The sequence below is a fragment of the Vigna unguiculata genome, chromosome 5 (assembly GCF_037176805.1).
Source record: "Vigna unguiculata cultivar grain cowpea cultivar isolate G323 ecotype 2 chromosome 5, ASM3717680v1, whole genome shotgun sequence".
Classification (NCBI taxonomy): Eukaryota; Viridiplantae; Streptophyta; class Magnoliopsida; order Fabales; family Fabaceae; genus Vigna; species Vigna unguiculata.
Window position 1 is genome coordinate 53,587,329 of NC_140796.1, and position 20,598 is coordinate 53,607,926.

The 20,598-nt window shown below is 34.2% G+C and overlaps 4 protein-coding genes across 6 annotated transcripts; 2 read left to right on the top strand and 2 right to left on the bottom strand.

Moving 5' to 3' along the window:
- Positions 1 to 1,260: 1,260 nt before the first annotated feature.
- On the bottom strand, positions 1,261 to 6,659 carry LOC114183347 (uncharacterized). The gene is made up of 7 exons (XM_028070349.2): positions 6,406 to 6,659; positions 6,177 to 6,310; positions 5,246 to 5,335; positions 4,184 to 4,236; positions 3,140 to 3,242; positions 2,776 to 2,880; positions 1,261 to 1,755 (listed from the first exon to the last, which is right to left on the bottom strand). Exons 1-7 carry the CDS (start codon positions 6,629 to 6,631, stop codon positions 1,732 to 1,734), a joined length of 735 nt encoding a protein of 244 aa, XP_027926150.1. The 5' UTR covers positions 6,632 to 6,659; the 3' UTR covers positions 1,261 to 1,731.
- Positions 6,660 to 7,609: 950 nt separating this feature from the next.
- On the top strand, positions 7,610 to 13,191 carry LOC114183346 (DNA double-strand break repair protein). Of its 2 annotated transcripts, XR_003604345.2 has the most exons (6): positions 7,610 to 7,743; positions 7,952 to 8,500; positions 8,612 to 8,766; positions 9,088 to 9,164; positions 9,252 to 9,500; positions 12,474 to 13,191. XR_003604345.2 is itself a non-coding variant. In XM_028070348.2 (5 exons), exons 2-5 carry the CDS (start codon positions 7,962 to 7,964, stop codon positions 9,333 to 9,335), a joined length of 855 nt encoding a protein of 284 aa, XP_027926149.1. In that variant the 5' UTR covers positions 7,610 to 7,743; positions 7,952 to 7,961; the 3' UTR covers positions 9,336 to 9,596. The 2 variants fall into 2 exon arrangements, 1 of the variants encoding a protein (XP_027926149.1); XM_028070348.2 differs by lacking the exon at positions 12,474 to 13,191 and having other exon boundaries at positions 9,252 to 9,596.
- Positions 13,192 to 14,629: 1,438 nt separating this feature from the next.
- On the top strand, positions 14,630 to 17,377 carry LOC114183971 (F-box/FBD/LRR-repeat protein At1g13570-like). The gene is made up of 3 exons (XM_028071190.2): positions 14,630 to 16,315; positions 16,471 to 16,680; positions 16,888 to 17,377. The coding sequence occupies exons 1-2, from the start codon at positions 15,128 to 15,130 to the stop codon at positions 16,510 to 16,512; spliced, it is 1,230 nt and encodes a 409-aa protein (XP_027926991.1). The 5' UTR covers positions 14,630 to 15,127; the 3' UTR covers positions 16,513 to 16,680; positions 16,888 to 17,377.
- A 192-nt stretch (positions 17,378 to 17,569) lies between these two features.
- LOC114183970 (phospholipase D alpha 4-like) lies at positions 17,570 to 20,598 on the bottom strand. 2 transcript variants are annotated; one of them, XM_028071189.2, is made up of 4 exons: positions 20,342 to 20,564; positions 19,695 to 20,252; positions 18,348 to 19,539; positions 17,570 to 18,189 (listed from the first exon to the last, which is right to left on the bottom strand). In XM_028071189.2, exons 1-4 carry the CDS (start codon positions 20,429 to 20,431, stop codon positions 17,753 to 17,755), a joined length of 2,277 nt encoding a protein of 758 aa, XP_027926990.1. In that variant the 5' UTR covers positions 20,432 to 20,564; the 3' UTR covers positions 17,570 to 17,752. The 2 variants fall into 2 exon arrangements, with proteins under 2 accessions (XP_027926990.1, XP_085529201.1); XM_085673075.1 differs by having other exon boundaries at positions 17,901 to 18,189; positions 18,358 to 19,539; positions 20,342 to 20,598.

Below are 20,598 nucleotides of genomic sequence, written 5' to 3' on the forward strand. Positions count from 1 at the left end.
CAATTTAGTCATTCATCTTTCAAAATACGTGGATTTAGTTTTTTTAATCAAATTTTGTTATATTTATTTGATGTTTCGTATGCATTTCATAATTGTATTTGAGTTGTTTATACTTTTTGACACATTTTTGCTTTATTGTTAAATCAAATACTATTATGAAACACGCTTGAAATATCAAATAAACTTAACAAAATTTGATTAAAAGGACTAAATTCACGTAGTTCGAAAAATGAATGACTAAATTGGTTCAAAATTTCGAAATAGACTAATTACAAAATTCACTGAAAGTTAAAAGATCAAAAATATATTTAATCCTATTTTTTTTACTGTTCAGGAGAAAATAACACAAATTTTTTTTAATAAAGAATAAAAGATTGAATTTGGTTAAGTGGGACCAAGTTTGCGACCAACACAACTTGGTGGCTTAGGTTTTAAGTCTATTGAAGACTTTTAATAAGGACCTCCTTGGCATGTGGAGGAGGAAAATTATGAGCACTCATAAATATACAGTTTCAGAATGATAACCTTCATAACCTCTGTTAATTTTAGTCATTATCCACTCACCTTATCCATTATCTATGTCACACATTTTTCTTCTTGGACAGAGTTTTACACATCCAATTTTAAGTATTATATTATTTTTTAAAATAATCATCTTAATTTTAATTACACATTCAATTATGTGGTACTCAATTCTTGTTGCTTGTGTTCGTAAATTTGTCGCATTTGTTTACATCCAATTGCTATAATTATAGAGGATAGAACTGATTTGGGCGTAAAAAATTACGTTAAATTTGTGTCTAGAGCATATCCAAACATGATACTAGTATAACCAGAGTCTCAGGTGGATATTAAATATGATAAATTGTAAAAATAATAAGAAAACAATAACTTATTTAATAAAGTGATTTTAATTTGGAAGGATAGTTTTTAGGAACACATATAATGTCACTTTTTCTTTTGGTGTTTATTTACGCAAGGTGCAATCACACAATTCATAGAACTTTTTATCTGAATAATACCCACGAAAAAAAGAACACACTGAAAAGTTTGCCACGATCCTTTCTAAAAGGTTCATCCAAATTATCGTTTGCATTAATTGTCCTTCACAAAAATATTCTAACTATGGAAAATGCTTTAATTAATTAAATGAAAAGAGGATAGAAATTCAAACTCTAATAATTTCAAGAGTATAGTAAAAGTGAGGTAGATAAATTGTTAATAAATGTAATAGATTTAGTTAACTGATTTTCTGCGAAGTAGATAAAAGACTAGTAGAGGTAATAATTCCAAAGTAATAATAGTACAAGTGATGCATTGGTCTCACGTCTTTGGTATTCTAATAATTGAATTCACATATGAACCTACCAACTCAACTAAATTGGAGCAAAATTTGCTAACCCTAACAGAGATCTACCACACTGAACCAAATGTTTCGCTGTATTACTTCCTTCTTCTGACTGGACCCCTTTGAAAAAAGATAAATTGCCAGCAAAATATGGTGCCACAACCTTTGTTCAACATAAATACTGTTATAAAGGAGCTTAGAGGCTTCTGATCTGATCTATATAGCACAGAAAGATATGCTGTTGGAATGTGGTTGTGATACAGCATCTCCCGCCAAAGTAAAAAGAGGAAGTCATATATGTTTTGAAGATGAGTACAGTGATTCAACAAAATCTTCAGAAGTTGTTTTGCTAGCTCCTAAGGAAGATTGTCTGAAGATCATATTCATCTATTGTTCAATTCATCTGCCTAGAAGAGGAAAGAAAAGGCAATTATCAGCAACCTAAACAAGAACAGAATACCACGTGTTTGCCAACACTTGACAGAGAGAGGCAACATCATGAATGATCAATGTTCAAGCCTACTACATAAGAGCAACAAGAAAGAGTTGCCTGTATTAGTTGGATATGTTGTTCAACAAATGCAAAAAAAATAATACCCTTGTTTGAAATATCCTATTGATGCCTAGCAAGGGCAAGTGGGCCCGACCCACCACCCGATTTTATAATTAAAATGAAAATGAAAAATAATTTAAAGAATTAATTTTTTGTGTTATGTGTTTTTTTTAAAGATATAATAGTATTGTAATTTAAAATCATTACCACTTATGAATTGAGTTAAAAGCAAATGTAGTAATCTTTTCCTTTTATAATTAGAAATATTAATGAATCGATTAAAGACTTAAAAAATATTTACATGATTAAGTTTATATATATATATATATATATATATATATATATATATATTCAAAAATAAAATAAAATAAAAACTGGTGGGCTTGGGTTCTCTTGTGGGGTAGACCAGAGGTCTTAGCTAGTCCTGTTGTTGACCCACCATAAAAAAGGCCGAAGTGTCCCCTTTGCCACCCTTTTGATGCTCTCTAAAAAATCTCATAAATCTCTTGATTGCCCATGTATTCCATGTATGCTAAATATGTATTTTAGTGATGCATTATACAATATATTGCTACAACATAGTAATATTAATTCCTTCCCATGTCCTATCACGTAGAACAATCTGGTAGCAAGTAGCAGGAAAACCAGTTCATGAACTGTGTGCATAAAGATTTGGCTTAGTCAACAAGAGGTCAAACATCCAAAAATACCAATCGCTTTTTTTATGTTTCTTTCAAATGTCAGTTTCTGTGGTTTCTTGGTTAATTCCAGTTTAATGCGATATTAGAGTCGGTTTCTATCAAATTTCAACTGGGAAAAGCAGAAATTAAATGAGAAAAATAATAGCAAGCGGGAGTGGATGCATGAAACTTACTATTATTTCTTCAATATTCAAAGTCTCTGAAGAGTCAACTGAGAATCCCAACTCTAGCATTAGCTTTTCCAAGCGATTCACATTTGTCAAATACAGATAACCAACCTAGTTCAATGTCCGTGTCAGAGAACAGGCTGAAAACAAGTTTCAAATTATAGGAAATAACTTGTTTCAGATTATTCTTATAAAATACTCTGATTTTTAATTACAAATGAATAGTAATCTCAGCAAATTAGCATGTTACAATTGCATCACCATTTTAGAGTTAAAGAAATATATAAAGGAGGTTCTCAAGAATCAGATAGCCATTTTGTGCAAGATTTATATCAACAGAAGAGAAAATCCATAGTTTGAAGGCACTGACTAATGTTTCTAGTGAAGATGCTCTGCTATACACAGCTGTACCAGCACGTTTTTTGGTCTTAGTTTTGCTGGAAACTATGTTTTTCCCCCATCGAAGAACATCCCTGCAATAAAGATCATTAAAAACCATAGCCAAAACAAAAATTAACAGATTTACCAAGATCTGTCCATTCCTATCATGCTGGGAATGTATAATCAATCCTGTATTAAACCAGCACTACATTAGAATAATTGCAAGTCAGTTCCTTTTTCTTCTTTCCTTTTTTGAAATGTTTACTGTCTATTGGCTCCATCACCACAATGGTTCCATCCAATCATCACCATGTACAAACCACGAGACAGACTGAAATGTTAAATCTAAATATAGTCTCAAATTTAGAACATAAATTTGATCTAAAGCTACCCAAACCAGATTTTTCTTTTTCTTATTTTTTAACAAAGATCCGAGTTCCAGAACCTCAAGATAGACCCCATAGGAAATAGTAGAATCTGTGAAATGAGTTTTTATGATTCAAAGCAGTATTATTTGGACTCCTGACATTTAAACTAAGGATCATGGATGTAGATCTGTCCGGTGAAAACCAGAATATAGCTTTGTACTAAACAAGGATGCAATCCTTTGGTGGAAATTTTCGGTTCTATACCAAAAACAGTAGTGAAATGTCTAAATGACTTCAAAGTTTGAAGCATGCCAAAACATTTATAAAGCAATGTGCTAAAATGGCTACAAAATGCACCAACACGTGTAATGTGGTTTATACAATATTTGATGCAATAGTTTTATGCACAAATGCATCATAAGTAATACTACATTTCCGATATTCATATCAATTTCTTAGATAATGACATGTTATGTAGTATTATCTTATTTCAATTAATTAGCGTTTTCTTCTATAAATTAAAGAGATTCCATTAGTAATTGAGATAACAGAATAATATTTTCATATCAATTAATTTTCAGGGCATTTTATTTTGTAACGGAGGTCTTTATTAACCACTATTGTAAAAGAGTCGCCATTGAGACCTAAAAGTAACATATTCTAACCTCTCCTGATCTGATAAGAAGCTACTTTCGAGAAGTTTCTGCAGCAATGCATCCTGGAATGCAGAATCCATAAACAGTTTAATATATATGCTGTAATTAGATTAGAAACACATTTTAATTCATTAGTAACAATCAATCAAATCCAAGGACATCACCGCCCATCTGTAGCAACAAATAAAACACTTGCAATGGCAACTAAGACATGTAATTCTAACAATGAAAAAAACTCATTCAACAAATTCAGCCCTGGGAGAAAAGTTTCTGAAGTTTTCAAACAAGAGTAGGAGGAAAAAGTGTTAAGCTCATGATTTTATAACAAAAATTCAGTAGTGCTGACCCATATTATTTAAGGAAACCTTGAAAAACACAGATTTTTTAAGACAAAAACTAGTTTTAGCAGCATGGTTGCTATTTCTCCTTTTCCTTCTTTGTTTCAAATACTAATATCCAAGAACATATTACAGAAGAATTTTAACTAAAAAGTAACTTATAAGCTTAAAAATCATAGAATTACCCAAAAACTTTAACTTTAAAAATAAAGCTCTTATTTTAAGTCTTATGCTTAACTTTAAAGTACTTTTAACCTACGAAAAAGTTGGGCCAAACGCCACCTTAGTGAACTTCTTATGTTCCCTCCTTGAATTGCACTCTATTATGTCTGCTATTTAAATTATATCTCATTATCATGGTCCATGATTTACTTTGTACAGCTTAACACTGTATGGAGCAAATCCCAGATGCATGTAAAGCTATGTAACTATTTGCAGAGAAACCGTGAACGAAAATTGAGAAAGAAATAAAGTATAACCTTATTCAAAACAGAAAGATCTACAAGTCTATAACAGTAGATCAACTAGAAAAGTACATAAATAAATTCCTAACCCTCAATTAGGTGACAATAAAGTCTGAAAGATTTATAGATTACAAAGAAGAAGAAGAATAATGGAAAAATTATATGCTCATCCAAAATACTATTCTTCAAGATTTAGCATGTTACTTATCTAATTCCATTGAATACATGGTACATGAAGATAAAATAAACAGTAAGGAAAGAAAATATACCTGAGCCTCACAACGCACAACTGCCATAACCCGAACATTGTATTCTTCAATACTTAGGGGAGGAAATAAAAAGTGCCTACGAGCGTATAGCTGCATGTTTCAAGTATAAGAATTGTAAGAATTTCACTGAATAAGATATCTGGAAGTTCTAAAAACACAAGAATGGTAAGAATTTTAATAAATACAATTGATAATATGAACTAGGCAAGTTTATTGACTGTGTGCGATTGCATAGTGGATGACACTTTATACTTTTTCATCAAAAAATTAAAAAATTATAATAGATTTTTAGACTTATTCTCTTGTGCTTGGTAACCAAAATTTTCTGGGTAACAAATTTAATACTTGACCAGATACTGTATTTTTAATGCATAGTTTATCCATATTGTAATCAACTCTGCATTTCATCAAAGTAGTCAAATTCAAAATTGTCAGGTTTCCCTTTTAGTCCAGAAAGCACATTCAGACTTTGTCGTTGCCGCTTAACAACACACAAGCAAAATTACTTATACCATGGTTTTAAATTATTGATATTGTGGGAAGCTGCAGGAAAATGCAGTTGATGCAGCTGAATTTGCAGTTGTGGACCACAATTTAAAACCATGCTCTGACGATTGCATATCATCAATGTTAAACAGTGCTTGCATAACTTTGGCACGACCTCATGGCTAGTACTCAAAGACCAATTTCCTTGAGGATAATTGCTCATTTGATCAATAGGGAAATTCAAAAACAGAGGGCTAAAAGAATACCGAGCTCAAACTTCAAGTGGTTAAGCAAAGCTCATATGTGCTGTAATAGTAAATCCTTAACAGAATTTATTCTTTACTCTTTCAGACAGTCATAAACTAGTTATCCAAAAAACAGCGCACGAAATTTGGAGCGTGTAAGCTACTAAAGATAAGCACCAAAACAGACCACCAAAACAGACCTCGTATATGCAATCACCGATGTAAGCCAGAGTAGCGGCGTTAAACACGGATCGAGGCTTCACCACTTTCGGTGGACTTGGCAGCCATTTCTCATATCCCAGATAACTTTCGTCTTGCTCTTCTTCCACATGCGCTGCAAATATTGCAAATATGTATACGATTACTTTGGAGCATAGAAATTAAAGACAATTGGCAGTACAGAGGAGGAAGAATTAAGGACGCAAATACCTATAGTGGGGAGAGGAGTGGCGCGCTTGAGAAGATCAGAAATGTATTGGTCCCTCTTCCGAATTATTGGTGCAGGGGAAATAGGAGTGGGAATGGGAACAGTGTTCTTCTTAAGCTTTCTGGGTGCGTTGGGGTTGTAAGGGAGTCTCTGTTTGGTGTCCCATGAAGCTCTCACTGCGAATTTCAGAGGAGAAGATAAAGATGACAAAGATAACAGAGTCTCCATTGTGGCAACTCACATTCACCTTCAACTGATGCTGTTGTTGATATTTCTACATAGGGGTTTGCTATTGACACCCCCTTTTGCTATTGGCACTCCCTTCGCTGTTCAAACCCCTTGTTTTTTTTGTCCATAAGTAAAATGGACAGTAAAAATAAGTTTTTATTCAAAATCAGTTTCTAGTAGAAAAAAAAAAAGAATTACGATTTAGTGATCTAAAATTCATGTTTTTTTTATAAGTTGAACTAACTATATGTTTGATAAAATTTACTGAATTATGAAAAAGTAGATAAAAGCTAGAAATTGACTTTTTATAGCTCAAATCCGTTCAATTTTTTTTTATAAGACCATATGCAAATAGTAACCGGTATATTTATAATGAGATACTAACACAGATGTTAATTTTCTTTTTGTTGCTGAAGAAATTCTTCTAATTATACATTTTTACTTTTACTTATTATACTTTTTGTGTTATGTATTCTACTATTTATCTTAGAATACGTCTTTAAATATTTTTCAATCAAATTTAAAATAAATATTATAAAAGTATTGTCTATCCCTTCCATTGTATTTAAATATAGTGTTAAAATAAAAAGTAAATAATAATATTATAAATAATACAATGGTACAAATAAGAAATACAATATAAAAAATAATTATTATCTATCATTACCAAAAAGATAAAATAATAATACAACTCATACAAATAATAAGATGTATCTTACGAGTAAAAACGCAAATATATGTAATAATAACAATAACTTACCTTATATTAAAAGAATTCAAAGAAAAAAAATTAACAAATAATTTATAAATAAATAAATATAAAAAAAGTTGTTAAAAAAAAAGAAGAGGATTATCTTACACATAGAGTTTAAAACAATGATACAAACTATTGAAGGAGAAATAAAAGTAGATAAAACATAACAAATGCTATTTACTTATTTATTTATTTATATAGAAAAAGGAATTTAAATGTTGGTGATGTAACGACGCCGTAAGAGGCCAAATTGATCGATCCTCTATATTTGTTGGACTGTGGTTGCTTTGTTGGGTTTTGCGATTGGCGTTCTTTGTTCCATCGGAGAAGACCCTTTCCCCTCTTTTCTTTTCACAAGGTTTTTCTTCTTTCTCAACCATATATTCACTCTATGCATCCATTGAATTCTTATTTTTCGCTCTTCTTGTTAAAATTTCTTTAACTGTTCTTTTCTTTAGCCTTTTCATCTTGTAATTATAATATTCGTTGCGATTCTCAGAATATAAAAATGTTTGCAGTTTAATTTGTAACTGTAATTGCAATTTTTTCTGCTTCTATCGTTTTAGGTCTTTTAACATGGCATCAAGACACCGTGTTCACAGAGAACCCATGAATGGCAGAAGGGGGTATCCGCCGGATGGGCCTTATGCTCGCGGGCCTCCGATGCCGCGGCCCCCGCCTATTCCGCCTCATCCGGCTGTGCTGGAAGAGGAACTTGAGTTTCAGCATGCTGAGATGCGGAGGTTGGTGGCAGACAACAGGAGGTTGATTGATGACCGCATGGCGTTGCAGCGAGACCTTGCGGCGGCGAAGGAGGAGCTTCATCGCATGAATCTCGCAATTGGTGACATTCGCGCTGAGCACGAGGCGCATTCGAGGGATCTTGTTGAGAAAGGCATGAAAATGGAGGCTGACCTTAGGGCAAATGAGCCCCTGAAGAATGAAGTAATGCAACTGCGGGCTGAAGTTCAGAAACTTAATAATCTCAAACAAGAGCTGACAGGGAAGGTTCAGACACTCACACAAGATGTTGCAAGGTTACAAGCAGATAATCAACAGATTCCTATGATGAGAGCTGAGATGGATGGCCTGCACCAAGAGCTAGTGCGAGCCAGGTGTGTGCCTCAACTGCTGCCAGAGTTTTCATTCTCTATTGTCAAGCTCCTGTGATAGGTATCTCCACATATGTTGCTTAAACTAATAACTGTTTCATTTTTGTTTCACAGAACCATGGTGGATTATGAAAAGAAGGCAAACATAGAGTTCATGGAACAGAGGCAGTCCATGGAAAAAAATTTGGTTTCCATGGCCCGGGAAGTTGAGAAATTGCGAGCTGAGCTTGCTAGTTCTGATGGAAGACATTGGGGTGCTGGTATGTCAGGTATGACGTTTCAAAAAGTTTATAATTTTTTTAATCATTTACATGTATGTATTGTCAAATGTACAACAGACACATCAGAGTAGTGTCCATCCAGCCAGCCTATTGCCTACTATAACAATATTGGGGTTGACCACTGCATGTTTCTATCTAGGATTGATAAATATGATAGACCACCAATCTTGAAGTGTCTATGCATCATGGCTCAAAGCTGATTTCATTGATCGTTGAAAAGCCAGCTCGAACCACATAGTTCTAATTTTCACAGATTTTATCATCGTTCTTTTATCCATATTATTTTTTATGTTTGTTTCATTTATGAAGGTGGTCAATATGGAACAAAATTTGGTAGTCCAGACGGTTTTCCAGCTCCGTATACAGATGGATATGGTGTTCACTTGGTATGTGCTTTCCTTAATGATTTTAGATTAAGCACTCTTTAATTTCCAGATGGGTAATGTGTTAACTTTTCATGTTATGCTATTTAGGGTTCTGCAGAGAAAGGTCCTCTGTATGGTGCGAGTGCTGCTACAAGAAAGGGACATGAGAAGCCTCGCATGAATCGACGTTGAAATTCAAGTAATTACTGTTGAAGATGAAGAAAGGCTTGCCATCGCTTTGCCTTTTCTGTTAGCTGGATGGCGGAGATTGAGTTTGATGTCCTACTGTGTATGCATGCAACACCAATGGTCATTTTATCAAGAACGCTGGATATATTTAATCCTAAACTGGCATGTGTAGGTTTTAGTGTTGGTTTACTTTTTCTTAGAAAAAACATTACTGCAGTATCTCTATGTTTAAAATTCAATATGACGGATTTCTCCCTTTATCTATTTTCGATTGATACATATTTCTTGTTTCAATTATGTTTTTGGTTGGTATTGTTAATAGTACTTCTTATTTTGGGTAAAAATATTTTTTGTGTTGACCATGAGCTGGAATGAAGCAGTGTAAGGTTGAGATTTTCTATCTCTCTTGTGATGGATAATGCGGGCTGAAGTTAAAAAATGAGGGGTTTGTCAAGCTAGAATTATTAGAAGACTATTTGGTTATTTTATTTCTACTTTCAATTGTTGTCCCTTGTGCTCCTTGGTGAAATCCGGGCAATGTGTTGAATGAATGGGATCGCTGTGTGCATTTCATGTCAAGGATTATGGATTTGTGATTTTGGAATTAGTCATTTTACTTTGTCAGAGGACTGATTGAATGCAGAGGAATTTGGAGCATAAATTATGTTAGGCTATACTTTTTGGTTTACTCAAGTTCAAAAGATGAGAAGTTGCTCTTATTTTGTGATTATAGTAAGCCTTTGTTAGGATTAAGTGGTAGATCTAAGTTTGTAACTATTTGTAAGATTGGATGAACCTTCCTTAGGTGCTGGAGATGGTGGTGCAAGGTGGATTGCATTTGGCTATAACCAGTGTACCACTGCAACTGGTAATTTGGCATCCTGCTCAAATTATTGGGATATACATCTGGAATTGATTGTGTTGCAAATAACTTTGAGGTGTATATAAGATGCCTTTTTCTTGGAGTTGAAGTTGCAAGCTGGTGAACTTTATTTTGTTTCTTTCCCTGGAAAAGTTGCTTGTTTTGAAGGGGGTTGTGCTCACATTTGGAGGCGATTTATGTACCTGCACATAATATTTTTATTTGGGAGTGTTGCAGCATTTTTAATTCCTTATTTTCTTTCTTTGCGAAGTTTCTGGTCATAACTACTGCTTTTTGCTGGCATGGAGGGTAACTGGTGAAATGTGTTGCTTTTGTCATAGATGGTATTAATGATGAATGATGAGACATTTTCATTGTAAGGCTGTAACAGTGTTGCAGGGACATGTGTTTTCCTCTTCAGATAATCTTGCATTCTCTTAAGTTTGTTGATTTGAGGAAAACTACTAATACAACAGATGTGGATGGAGATACATATATAGACATATGTTGTAACTCTGTTTAGTCTTTCTCTAGAAAACCTGAATTGTTCACTTAGACCTTTTGGAATTTGACAAGTTTTACCTGGACTGCTGAGGGTTTACCACAACCTTTCTCCTTTATCCACAATTGGGAATGTCTGAAACTTAAGATAGGATATGACTTTTGTTGTCGATTGTTCAGTTAGACCATGGGTGCTTTAAGTTGCAAATACTATATGGAATTTGATATCAATTACAAAGTATTATTGTACATGAGAATCTGGGTTCATGGAGCTGTTACATTTGCTGAGCAAGAGAGTAGTGCTATAGTGTTTGTATTGTTCTTGCAAAGTATTTATTTGAAGTGGACCAGAAATTGGTTGATGAAGGTAAGAGAAGATGCTAATAGTTAGTTTACAAATTTGCCTAGGTTTAGGATTTAAGAGGGATGCTATCCAATTTATCCGATCTTAAATATTGAAATTTTGAAAGAGAAAGAAACTGCTATCACATACCATCACAAAGTTTCTTGTTATTTATACCAAGTTGAGGTGCTGAAATCTCTTTGGTCAAGGTCCCCCCACAATATGAAAGCTTCTCGTATTCACCATGGAATATCAGAAGAAAAGGCTTCGAGCCTGCAGTATGTGTGAAGGCCAGCTGTTGATCAGAAAGCTCATAGGCAAGTATTCTGCTTCTCTTTATCGGTCTCAATGATGTAACAAATCTAGAACATGCTATTTGTTACCCTGCTGCTTACAATCATGTAAGCTTTAGTATGCTGCTTAATATGAAACTTAATTGTTGCACACCTGAATTAGAGCATAGTAGGGTCAGATCATCTTCAGATTTTGTTTCTAGTGATGCCATCTAGCCAGAAGTTTAAATGTAATGATCAAGAATTTAATACTTAATTCTATAATAGTGTAATGATTTAATGCAATGCTAGCTGCCAATGTATCCTATTTAAAGTGTTAAGAACTTAGTTGCATGCCTGGAGCAGTCTGAAGTTGCAGGGTGGAAAATTTTCTATATGCAATGCTCCTATAGATCTTGATTTTTGTTAGTCTTCTAATACAAGCCGTAAGGAACATTCAATATTGTTAACTCCTTTTGGATTGCCAGACCACCCAGTTAAGTTGGGGCGCATTATTGCTAAAGTTCAGAGTTTGCAGCTTATAGATTGCATTTGTTTCCAGTGGCTGGTTGGGCATACTAGTTGCTGTTGCTACTTTTCTCTGTTAGAGATTCGCATATGTATTTAGCAGAATTTGGAATTTTCAAGACTACTTAGTTAAAGGGCAATAAGCTTCAACTAGTTTATTTTAGGTTATATTTTAGTTATAATTGCCGACTTGAACACACGATATTATGATTTGGAATTTGCAGTTTCTGGAATAAGCTTGACTGAGAGTATTAAGGAGACAAGATGAACTGTCAGCTTCCTTAGTGAGATAAGTAGATATGATTAATCAGCTTCCACCTAGATAAATAAATAGCTGCATTCATTTCATTATAGGTAGTTCTTAAGTAATTGGCCTCGTGAATCCTTGGAGGTTTCGGTTACACTTTCTCAGAGCAAAGGATGCTAGCAGTCTTTTGAGATTTGTTCGATTGTCATACATAATGATTACATTGTGTTGTTCTGATACTGCTATTTCTATATAACATAGCTGGGTTCTTTCACTTGTCTTTTGTTATACTTCTCTCGTATATTTTCCCCTATTGCTACTGAACTTTGTATACATATTTGAGTTTCTTGTCATTTATTTCATCCTAATCTTTTATTTGTGGTTGCAGATGAAAAGCTGGGAAGCTTGTTTGGGACGGAGAAGTTGAGACAGCCCCATGCATATTTGTTTTCAAGAAACACCATTAGGTTCTTTATTATTTCAAAATGCAAAATCGGTTTAAGTTCTTATCTGGAACAAAGAACCATCTATCACTGGTGGATGGGTGTATTTTTCCTGGTCGTGATGGATTGAGATAATGGTATTAACACGCCTTTGTTGGGTTGGATCATCGTATTATTAGATTGGAAATGAAAGCATGAAAGCTTTCGTGGTAAGCATGGATGGTTTCGCTCAAATTTACAAATGTTAGTTTGCTAGATGGATCATGAGTCCATGCTTAAGACGATGCTTACCATGTTTTAGGGATGTCTCAGGTATCTCTCTCAGGGATGCCTCTTTTACACTTTTTCTTTTATGTTCTCATGATTTTTTGCATTAAAAGACATTCATGTTGCAATGTGTAGAATAGTTTCAATGCCAACCTACTACACATTGCGGACGACTTGGATCATTTTTCATTGATCAAAGTCTTAGGTTCTCATCTTATGATCAAAGCTAGTCAACAGGGGATGAGAGGCTATTTATGGTTGATTGTAATGCACTTGCTTGTGATCGTGTGATTGTGGTTTAGTTGTCATTGAACTAGGTACCCGTTACTTGTTAGGGTTTTATTATTTTAAGGTTTATAAATGTGGTGGCTAAATTATCCATTTGGTCTTGCAAAATATTGCCTGAATGTTCCATTTGGTGCCTAATTTACTCTTTGTAAATTGTTTTTTTTTTCTCTCTATTATTGTGTATTTGTGCTACTAATTCATCAGTTTCATATATTGTTTTTTCATCCCTTTTCAGCTGCAGAATATTTAGCATTCTCGTTCAATGGCGAATCTTAATTGGATTAGTTTTACTTTGCATAAACCATATTTCACTCATACTCTACTACATATTTAAATGGAGAACTTAACGAACAGGGTTGTAATAACATTTTTTTTAAACCAGATCATATGGTTTTTATATTTTGAAGGATCAACATGTCATTTATCAATTAAGTTATTTATGATAAAATGAAATTGGGGAATTGAGATGCCATCATACTTGGAATAGACTTCTCTGTAATTGTTTATATTATTTTAGGTTGTCTTTGTTATGTTTTATCACCTGTTTCTCGTAATATTTAATGTTTTTTAAAATGTTTTGAAACATTGATTTTAAATGATAATGCTTTTGAAAGTAGTTGAGAATAACATTTCTGATTATTTCTGAGAATAATATGAGATGTAATAATAGATCTTAGATAAACTTAGGTAGCTGATACCTAAGATATTTTCAAAAACTACATCAAATTAGTTAGTTTTCTTGATAGAACCAAGAATTAGTAGTCATGGTATGAGAAAAAAGAATTAAAAAATCAGCCAAAAGCGTATAAGATTTAGTGTCTGCCCATGAATCAAAACTAGTCCAAATTATTATTTTGTAATTCTAAAATATTTTTAAAGTGCTTATATATACTATTCAAGTATAAATTAACCGTCTATTATAATTTTTATCTTACGAAAAACAAATAAGGTGATATTTTAGGTTGTTTATAAGTTTACTTCATTTTCTAATTTTATATCAGTTTGTTATATTATATGTTGTACGATACTTAAAATATGTATTTAATAATTATTCAATTAAAATTGTATCACTTAATGAACTAATGTTTTCATAAAGTGATTTACAGTCACTTCTGAGAAAAAGATTGTAGTCAGATGCTAAATAAATAAGTTAATTATAAAGAGATTTATTTATTTATTTTAATTCTAACTGTTAAAAAGAAATCAGTTTCACAACAATGTATACAAACTACCTCAATAAAACAAAATACCTTGATAAACAATGACTACTTTATTTTTTTTTATCTAATTGTTTTGGTTTGATATGGAGAACTGAAAAATAACTTCTTCTTTTTTAAATGGAATATTATATATTTTAAATTAATTACTATGTAACAAACATATACAATTTCATATGATTGGTTTACCGTTTAATAAAATTATATTTTCAATATATTTATATTTATAATAAAGAATAACAGATCAAACTACAAAATCTCGTTAAAAGATTAAATAGACAAAATTAGCTTTTTCTTTATTCTTTCATGAATTTTTCATATTCATTCTGTTATAAACTAATTTTGTTCGTATTATTATAATTACGAACCAACACCTTTTTGGAGTAAAAATAGACTTATTTAAATAAACATTAGGGTTAATGGTATGAAAAATATGAAAATTTATCACATAATAGAAACTACTAAATTATAATAGATATTAGATAAACAGTACAAAACTACACCAATTTTATCTGGTTATAACTGAACAGTTTGACTTCACCTTCTTCATTCAACATAATTATCCCTTGAATGCAGGAACCCGATTTCATTTTTACAAAGAATCCTGAATCAACGCAGATCCTCAACTGCTGTGTTGAAATAGCATAGCAAGTTATTATAAACGGTAAATAATTATCATAAATGGAGGAACCAATCCATGTTACCTTATTCTTTTGTTTCATCTTCCTCTTTGTTCACATTTTATATTCTGAGTTTGAGATAATTAATTTGCTTTATTGCTACCAAAAAGTGCTACAAATCAAACCCTTTCTTCTGATATAGAAAATATGAGAGAAGAAAAGGAAGCAAATACCAGTGACAGTGATGCTGATATGATAGCACAGTTGCCAGACCACATTTTGGATAACCTACTTTTCTTCTTACCAACTGCTGATGCTGCTGTCATGGCCACTGTCTCCAAGTATTGGCTTAACTTATGGAATTCATTCATCACAGTGCATTTTTCCTTCAATGAAACCACTCAGGGACTTCAAAGCCTTTTGCCAACCTTTTTGCCTTGTGTTAAAGATTCTCTGAACTTTCTGGGATCACCTGAAGAGAATCCAGTCATTCACAGCTTTGTATTGAACATGCATTTTTCCAAACAAAGACGACAATTTCATCACACGCATAATATGCTTTACATCTCCAAAATATCCACTTGTCTAGATGATTGGATCAGTTTACTGCTGCAAAATGATGTCAAGCATGTAAAAATCAGATTTTCAAACATGATATACTATGTGCCGCCAGATATCTTTTGGGGAACATTGTTTCTCACAGTGCATGTGGAGGGTTGTCATATCATAGGAGATCCTATATTTTGCACTGGTAATTCATCCTTTAATTGCCTCACAGAGTTGGTTTTAGTGAGTGTTCAAACTTGTACTTATACGGTTCATAAGATTCTATCTTACTCCCCCTTGCTTGAGAAAGTTGTTCTCAGAAATCTTAGTAAAATGGACTACCTTGTGATTTGCAACCTTCCCAGGCTTAGTCATGTTGAAGTTGAGCAAGCACTTGAGCACAAGATTGAGATTAGAGCACCAAATCTTAGTACTCTCATCTTAAAGTTGTATGGATCAATTGAAGGGTTTTTTTCTGAAAGTTTCACAGGGGGTGTCAACTTCGGATCAAAAAAAATTGCTTTTGAACATGCCATGTTGAAGACTTTGAAACTGTGTTTCACCTCATGTGCTAGGGTAAAGGTTGCTTGTTCTAATCTTAGAACTATGTCCTTGTCAAACGAGGGTTCTGAAATTCCACTGGATGTTGAGGTTGATGCTCCAAAACTTGAGCAGCTTGATTATGATGGTTATGTTATTCCATCTTTCCATGGTGTGACATCTCTTCTGAAGCCAATAGTCACACTGAAGCTAATTCTTGGAGGTTGCCCTGGTTTGGATGTTGCAGCCAGGAGTTGCATTGAGATGTTCAACCAACCAACACTGCATTTAATTTATATTTATAGAGGGGTATGATTTTACTTATACAGAATTCTCAAATCCTATTCATGACATTAAATTTTCATGATTAACAAGGCTGTTAGTTTAGTTCATGATGTTAAATCTGTTTGAGTGTTTATATTCTTTGTTCCAAATTGCTGGTACTAAATTTTCTCTTCTACCAGTTCTTCAAAGCACAGGAGATTCTGTGGCCAGGACAAGTATAACAAATGGAGGTTACTTCTCCACCACCTAAAGTAAAATGTCTTACATGGTTTATCAAATTCTCAACACCATCATTTGCTTTCCAACTCCTTTTAGATGGTTCACTTTGCAACTGTCATCCTAGTGTTCTACGTGTAAAAGCACTTCCCTCAAATTGGGAATTCATGGAGGTAATATAAGAATCAATTTCATATTTTGAAATAAACAGAAGGAGTAAAATATTGAGAAAAAATAGTCACCAACTAAAATGTGTTTAGAATATCCTGACATCCCTTTTAGTTAGAAGAAATTGTGGTCACCTATACACAGAGTTATGCAGAATACAGTTGTAGTTAGCTTTTGATGTTACTGAGTTTTTTATTATTATGAACTTGCAGTTCTTGTGTCATGAATTACTTAACAGAGAAGAAAATCCATCCTGCTGTAAAGATGAACCTAAGTTCAGATGCTGGAGACATTACTTAAAGAGTGTTGATGTTCAGATTCAAAGCCAGTCTGAAACTGAAAAGCCAGAGACAATCAGAGGCAAAGATTTGAAGAAAACATTGAACCGTATTACCACCTCAGAGGAGGTTCAGTTTAACATGAACTGGTCGCGTGATTTAGTATGAAGTCATCCCTTTTCCTTTTGTTATTGTGCGGGATTTCTTCAAACTCTCTTCATTCAGCAAGTAGATAAATTTTCATTAGAAAGGTAGTAATGTGGAAATAAAAATTTTACTTCTCCAAAATGATTACACTTTACAAAGTAAAGCAGGATATCCTAATTATTGATTAGTAAAGTGGCTAAAGGGTGAGCATTTTCATAGAAAACTTGAACTATGGTGATACAGTTAGCTTATCTGTTCAAACTTTTGACATGTATAAGGCCTCAACTTTCTTCTTCTCTAATCACTTATTTACATGAATTAGTTTTACCAAACTCTAGAGTTTATATGTAATTATTTGTTGCTTACTTCTATTAATACTTACAGCAGAAAAGTCTCAAGATGACTTGCATACATTTATGCTGACAACTATTGGAACAAGGTTATTATATTCGCAGTCTCGTGCGACACATTGTAGTGTTAACTGTGCATAAAATTTTTAGATACATGGCGAAGTTAAACATTCCTTACAACTTTTATTGTCAACAGCTTTCAGCTTCTTATGTATAAATAAGAACACTTATTTCAGTGTGAAAAAGATAAGCAAAAGAATGGTCAGTCTAGTCTGTGTCCGTGTGAGAGTTGTATGGTTAACTTAAGTGGTAAAGACAGGGTTTAAGAATTTTGATCTCTTCCCCCTCACAGGAGATTTTGTATCAGGAAAATGATCACCACCATCATCTGGGTCCTCCACATACCCTTCTTGAGTTATTTTCACAGGGTACCTTACAAGGTGCACACCTTCCATGTCCACAATTTCTTCACTGCTGTACATTTCCCACATGTCATCCCCTATTGACCTCATTCTCTGCACACATGCCAAACTTTCTGGCTCTAAGAACAGTTCCTCAGCACTTCCTGTGTGCTCATACCACAGTGACATTCTGTAGGCATGAATATCACCACGGTTTATGAGGTGATCAACTCCATCTTCAAACTGGTATGCCCCTATGGCAATCTCAGTGTCCCTTTCTCCATCCATGGATCGTTGGTTCACATTGGCTGATCCTATTAGTATGTATATGTCGTCCACTGGTGCCAGAAGCAACAACAGAAAATGTTAGATAACCTACACCACAATTCTAAGATAGTCCAATTCAATTTTTTTGATTGAAGAATAAGTTATTTTAACAAATTCACTTGCACAGTTCTGAAATAAAATGATTATCACAGTTGCAATACAATCATACCTATCATCACCTTTGAGTGAACATAAATGGGGAACCTCCTATTCTTTTGTGCATTCCAGTATTGTGTTGCAGGATGAGGAGAAAGTGGTGGAAGAAACTCCTCCTTTTCCTTCTTTTCCCTATTTGCAAGGCAGAAGAAATTCAAGTAATCTCTTGGATGCCCTGGTTCTCCACTTTCTGTTATTGCTTCTCCAATCAACCGATACATCATTGTCATTGTTTCTCTGGTCCAGTGAAGTATATCTTGAACTGGTTCACTTTCAGGCACTCCTTCTGGCCACATTGGTATGACTATGTACACTGCAAACCTCTCTCTTGCTTTGATCTTACTAACCACCTTGAGTGCAATCTCAACCGGAATCAGATTGCTGCATCCACTGTGCCTATCTTCTTGCCACAAGTGACACCCTCCAACAAAATACTGGTTTTCAATGTATACAAACCTATCAGCACGCCTAATAGCTTCAACATAAGCTTCTTGGATGCTTCTCTCCACAGTTAACCTTCTAAACAACTGGCTAGCAGATACATGGTCAATTGACCTATATACTTGGACTTTCCAATTCCTTTCTGTTGGAGTGTTTGAGTATGTGGGAATGAGATTTTCTAAAGTGGTGGCAGGAACTAGAAGAGAAGGATCGCACTGCTTTGTCCATCTTTGCTCAAAATTGCTTAACACATCCCATGCAGCCTCACCAATAACACAAGCATGAGCATCATGCCAAGGCTCTCTTGGTCCTCCTTTCTTGAGGCTAGCTTTTGCAATGTTTGTTTGGTAGAAGTCATGGTAATCGGATTCCTCAGCAAGTGTCTGAAACAGTGAGTGTTTTTCTGTGTCATAGCGGCCACCACACAAATCTAAACCACCCAAAAAGCTCATAATTTCTCTGGCATGAACAGAGCAGGGTGTTCTGGTGTCCACAGTTATGGTCTTCTGATGGTGAGCAAAGAGTGTGGGGAACTTGTGGTGTAACCTGGGACACTTTCTGCATATTACCTTAGTGTGTTTGAAGTATGCAAAAGCTTCCTCATCATGAGTGTTCATCACACCTTTGTTCTTAATCAAAGGCAAAGATGTTTCGTCATCCCAAATCATAACCCTCACAGCCACTCCTTCTTCTGCTTTCTTCTTCAATAACTCACCCAGATTTATCTCCCTAGCATGAGGGATTTCTGTTTGAGGATCTCTAACCTGCTCAAGAACCACACCATTAGCTACTCAAAAATGCATATCAACTTAGTGTTAGGAATCCAAGTGTGGATAAATTCTTCAAAACTAAATCTATATTCCATTAGCTAGATACATTTTACTAGAACAATAAGAAAGTGAAATGAGATCATATTTACCAGAACCATCTTGGGATTTAAAGACCAGCCTGCAATATAAATCAAGTATTTTGCACCTTCAATGGCTTTATAGACATCTTCCCACAGCTTCATTGGAGCGCCACAAAGGTCAAAAGGAGGGTTGAAGGTAGATGAATGGTGAGCATCATGATAGAGTTTAACCTCGCAGTTGGACCTTTGAGGGAAAGTAGCATCCCTAAGCCCTTGAAACTCCCCATTGCTTAGTATCTTTCTCCAACTTGGTTCCATTTCTGCTGGCTTGAACCACAACATAAATCTTAACTTTAGTTGTGGATTTGGTTTTCCATTTTCCATGAGGAGAGGGAATACTCCATTGATCAAACTCTCTTCCTTCAACCGCTTGGCCTGCATGTGGAATTTCCCCAAAATGAAGCATGATGTCTTCAGCGTAATGGTGATAGTTGAATCTTCTGGATGAGCACACTGAATCTGAAAGGTTTGGTTCCACACACGTTCACGTTCTTGTGTCGTTCTCGCCACCTTCTGTTTTCCTATCCTAATGGACACATATGCAGGCTTTCCTTTTGTATGTACACACTGAAGAAACAAAAAAAAATAGAAAATTAAGCTAACATTAACATGTGCAACTATGTTGCTGCATAATATTGAAGTTATGTGGAGCTTACATTGAAGGGAAACAAAGGTGAGTAAGGTGTGGCATTGAAGATGGTAGCTTCAATTGTTCCATGGATGAGGAACTTAGACATTTCCTCCATTGATTTAACCGTCAATGTTAACTAGAGATAGAAAATTAGTAACTGGGTTTTTTTGACTTTTGAGGGAATGAAGATAAAGTTGCAACTGTTACCAAAGACATATTTCATATATGCATATATATAGAGAGGTTGGTGTTGCAGAGGAAGAAGCAAAGGGAACCTTAAAA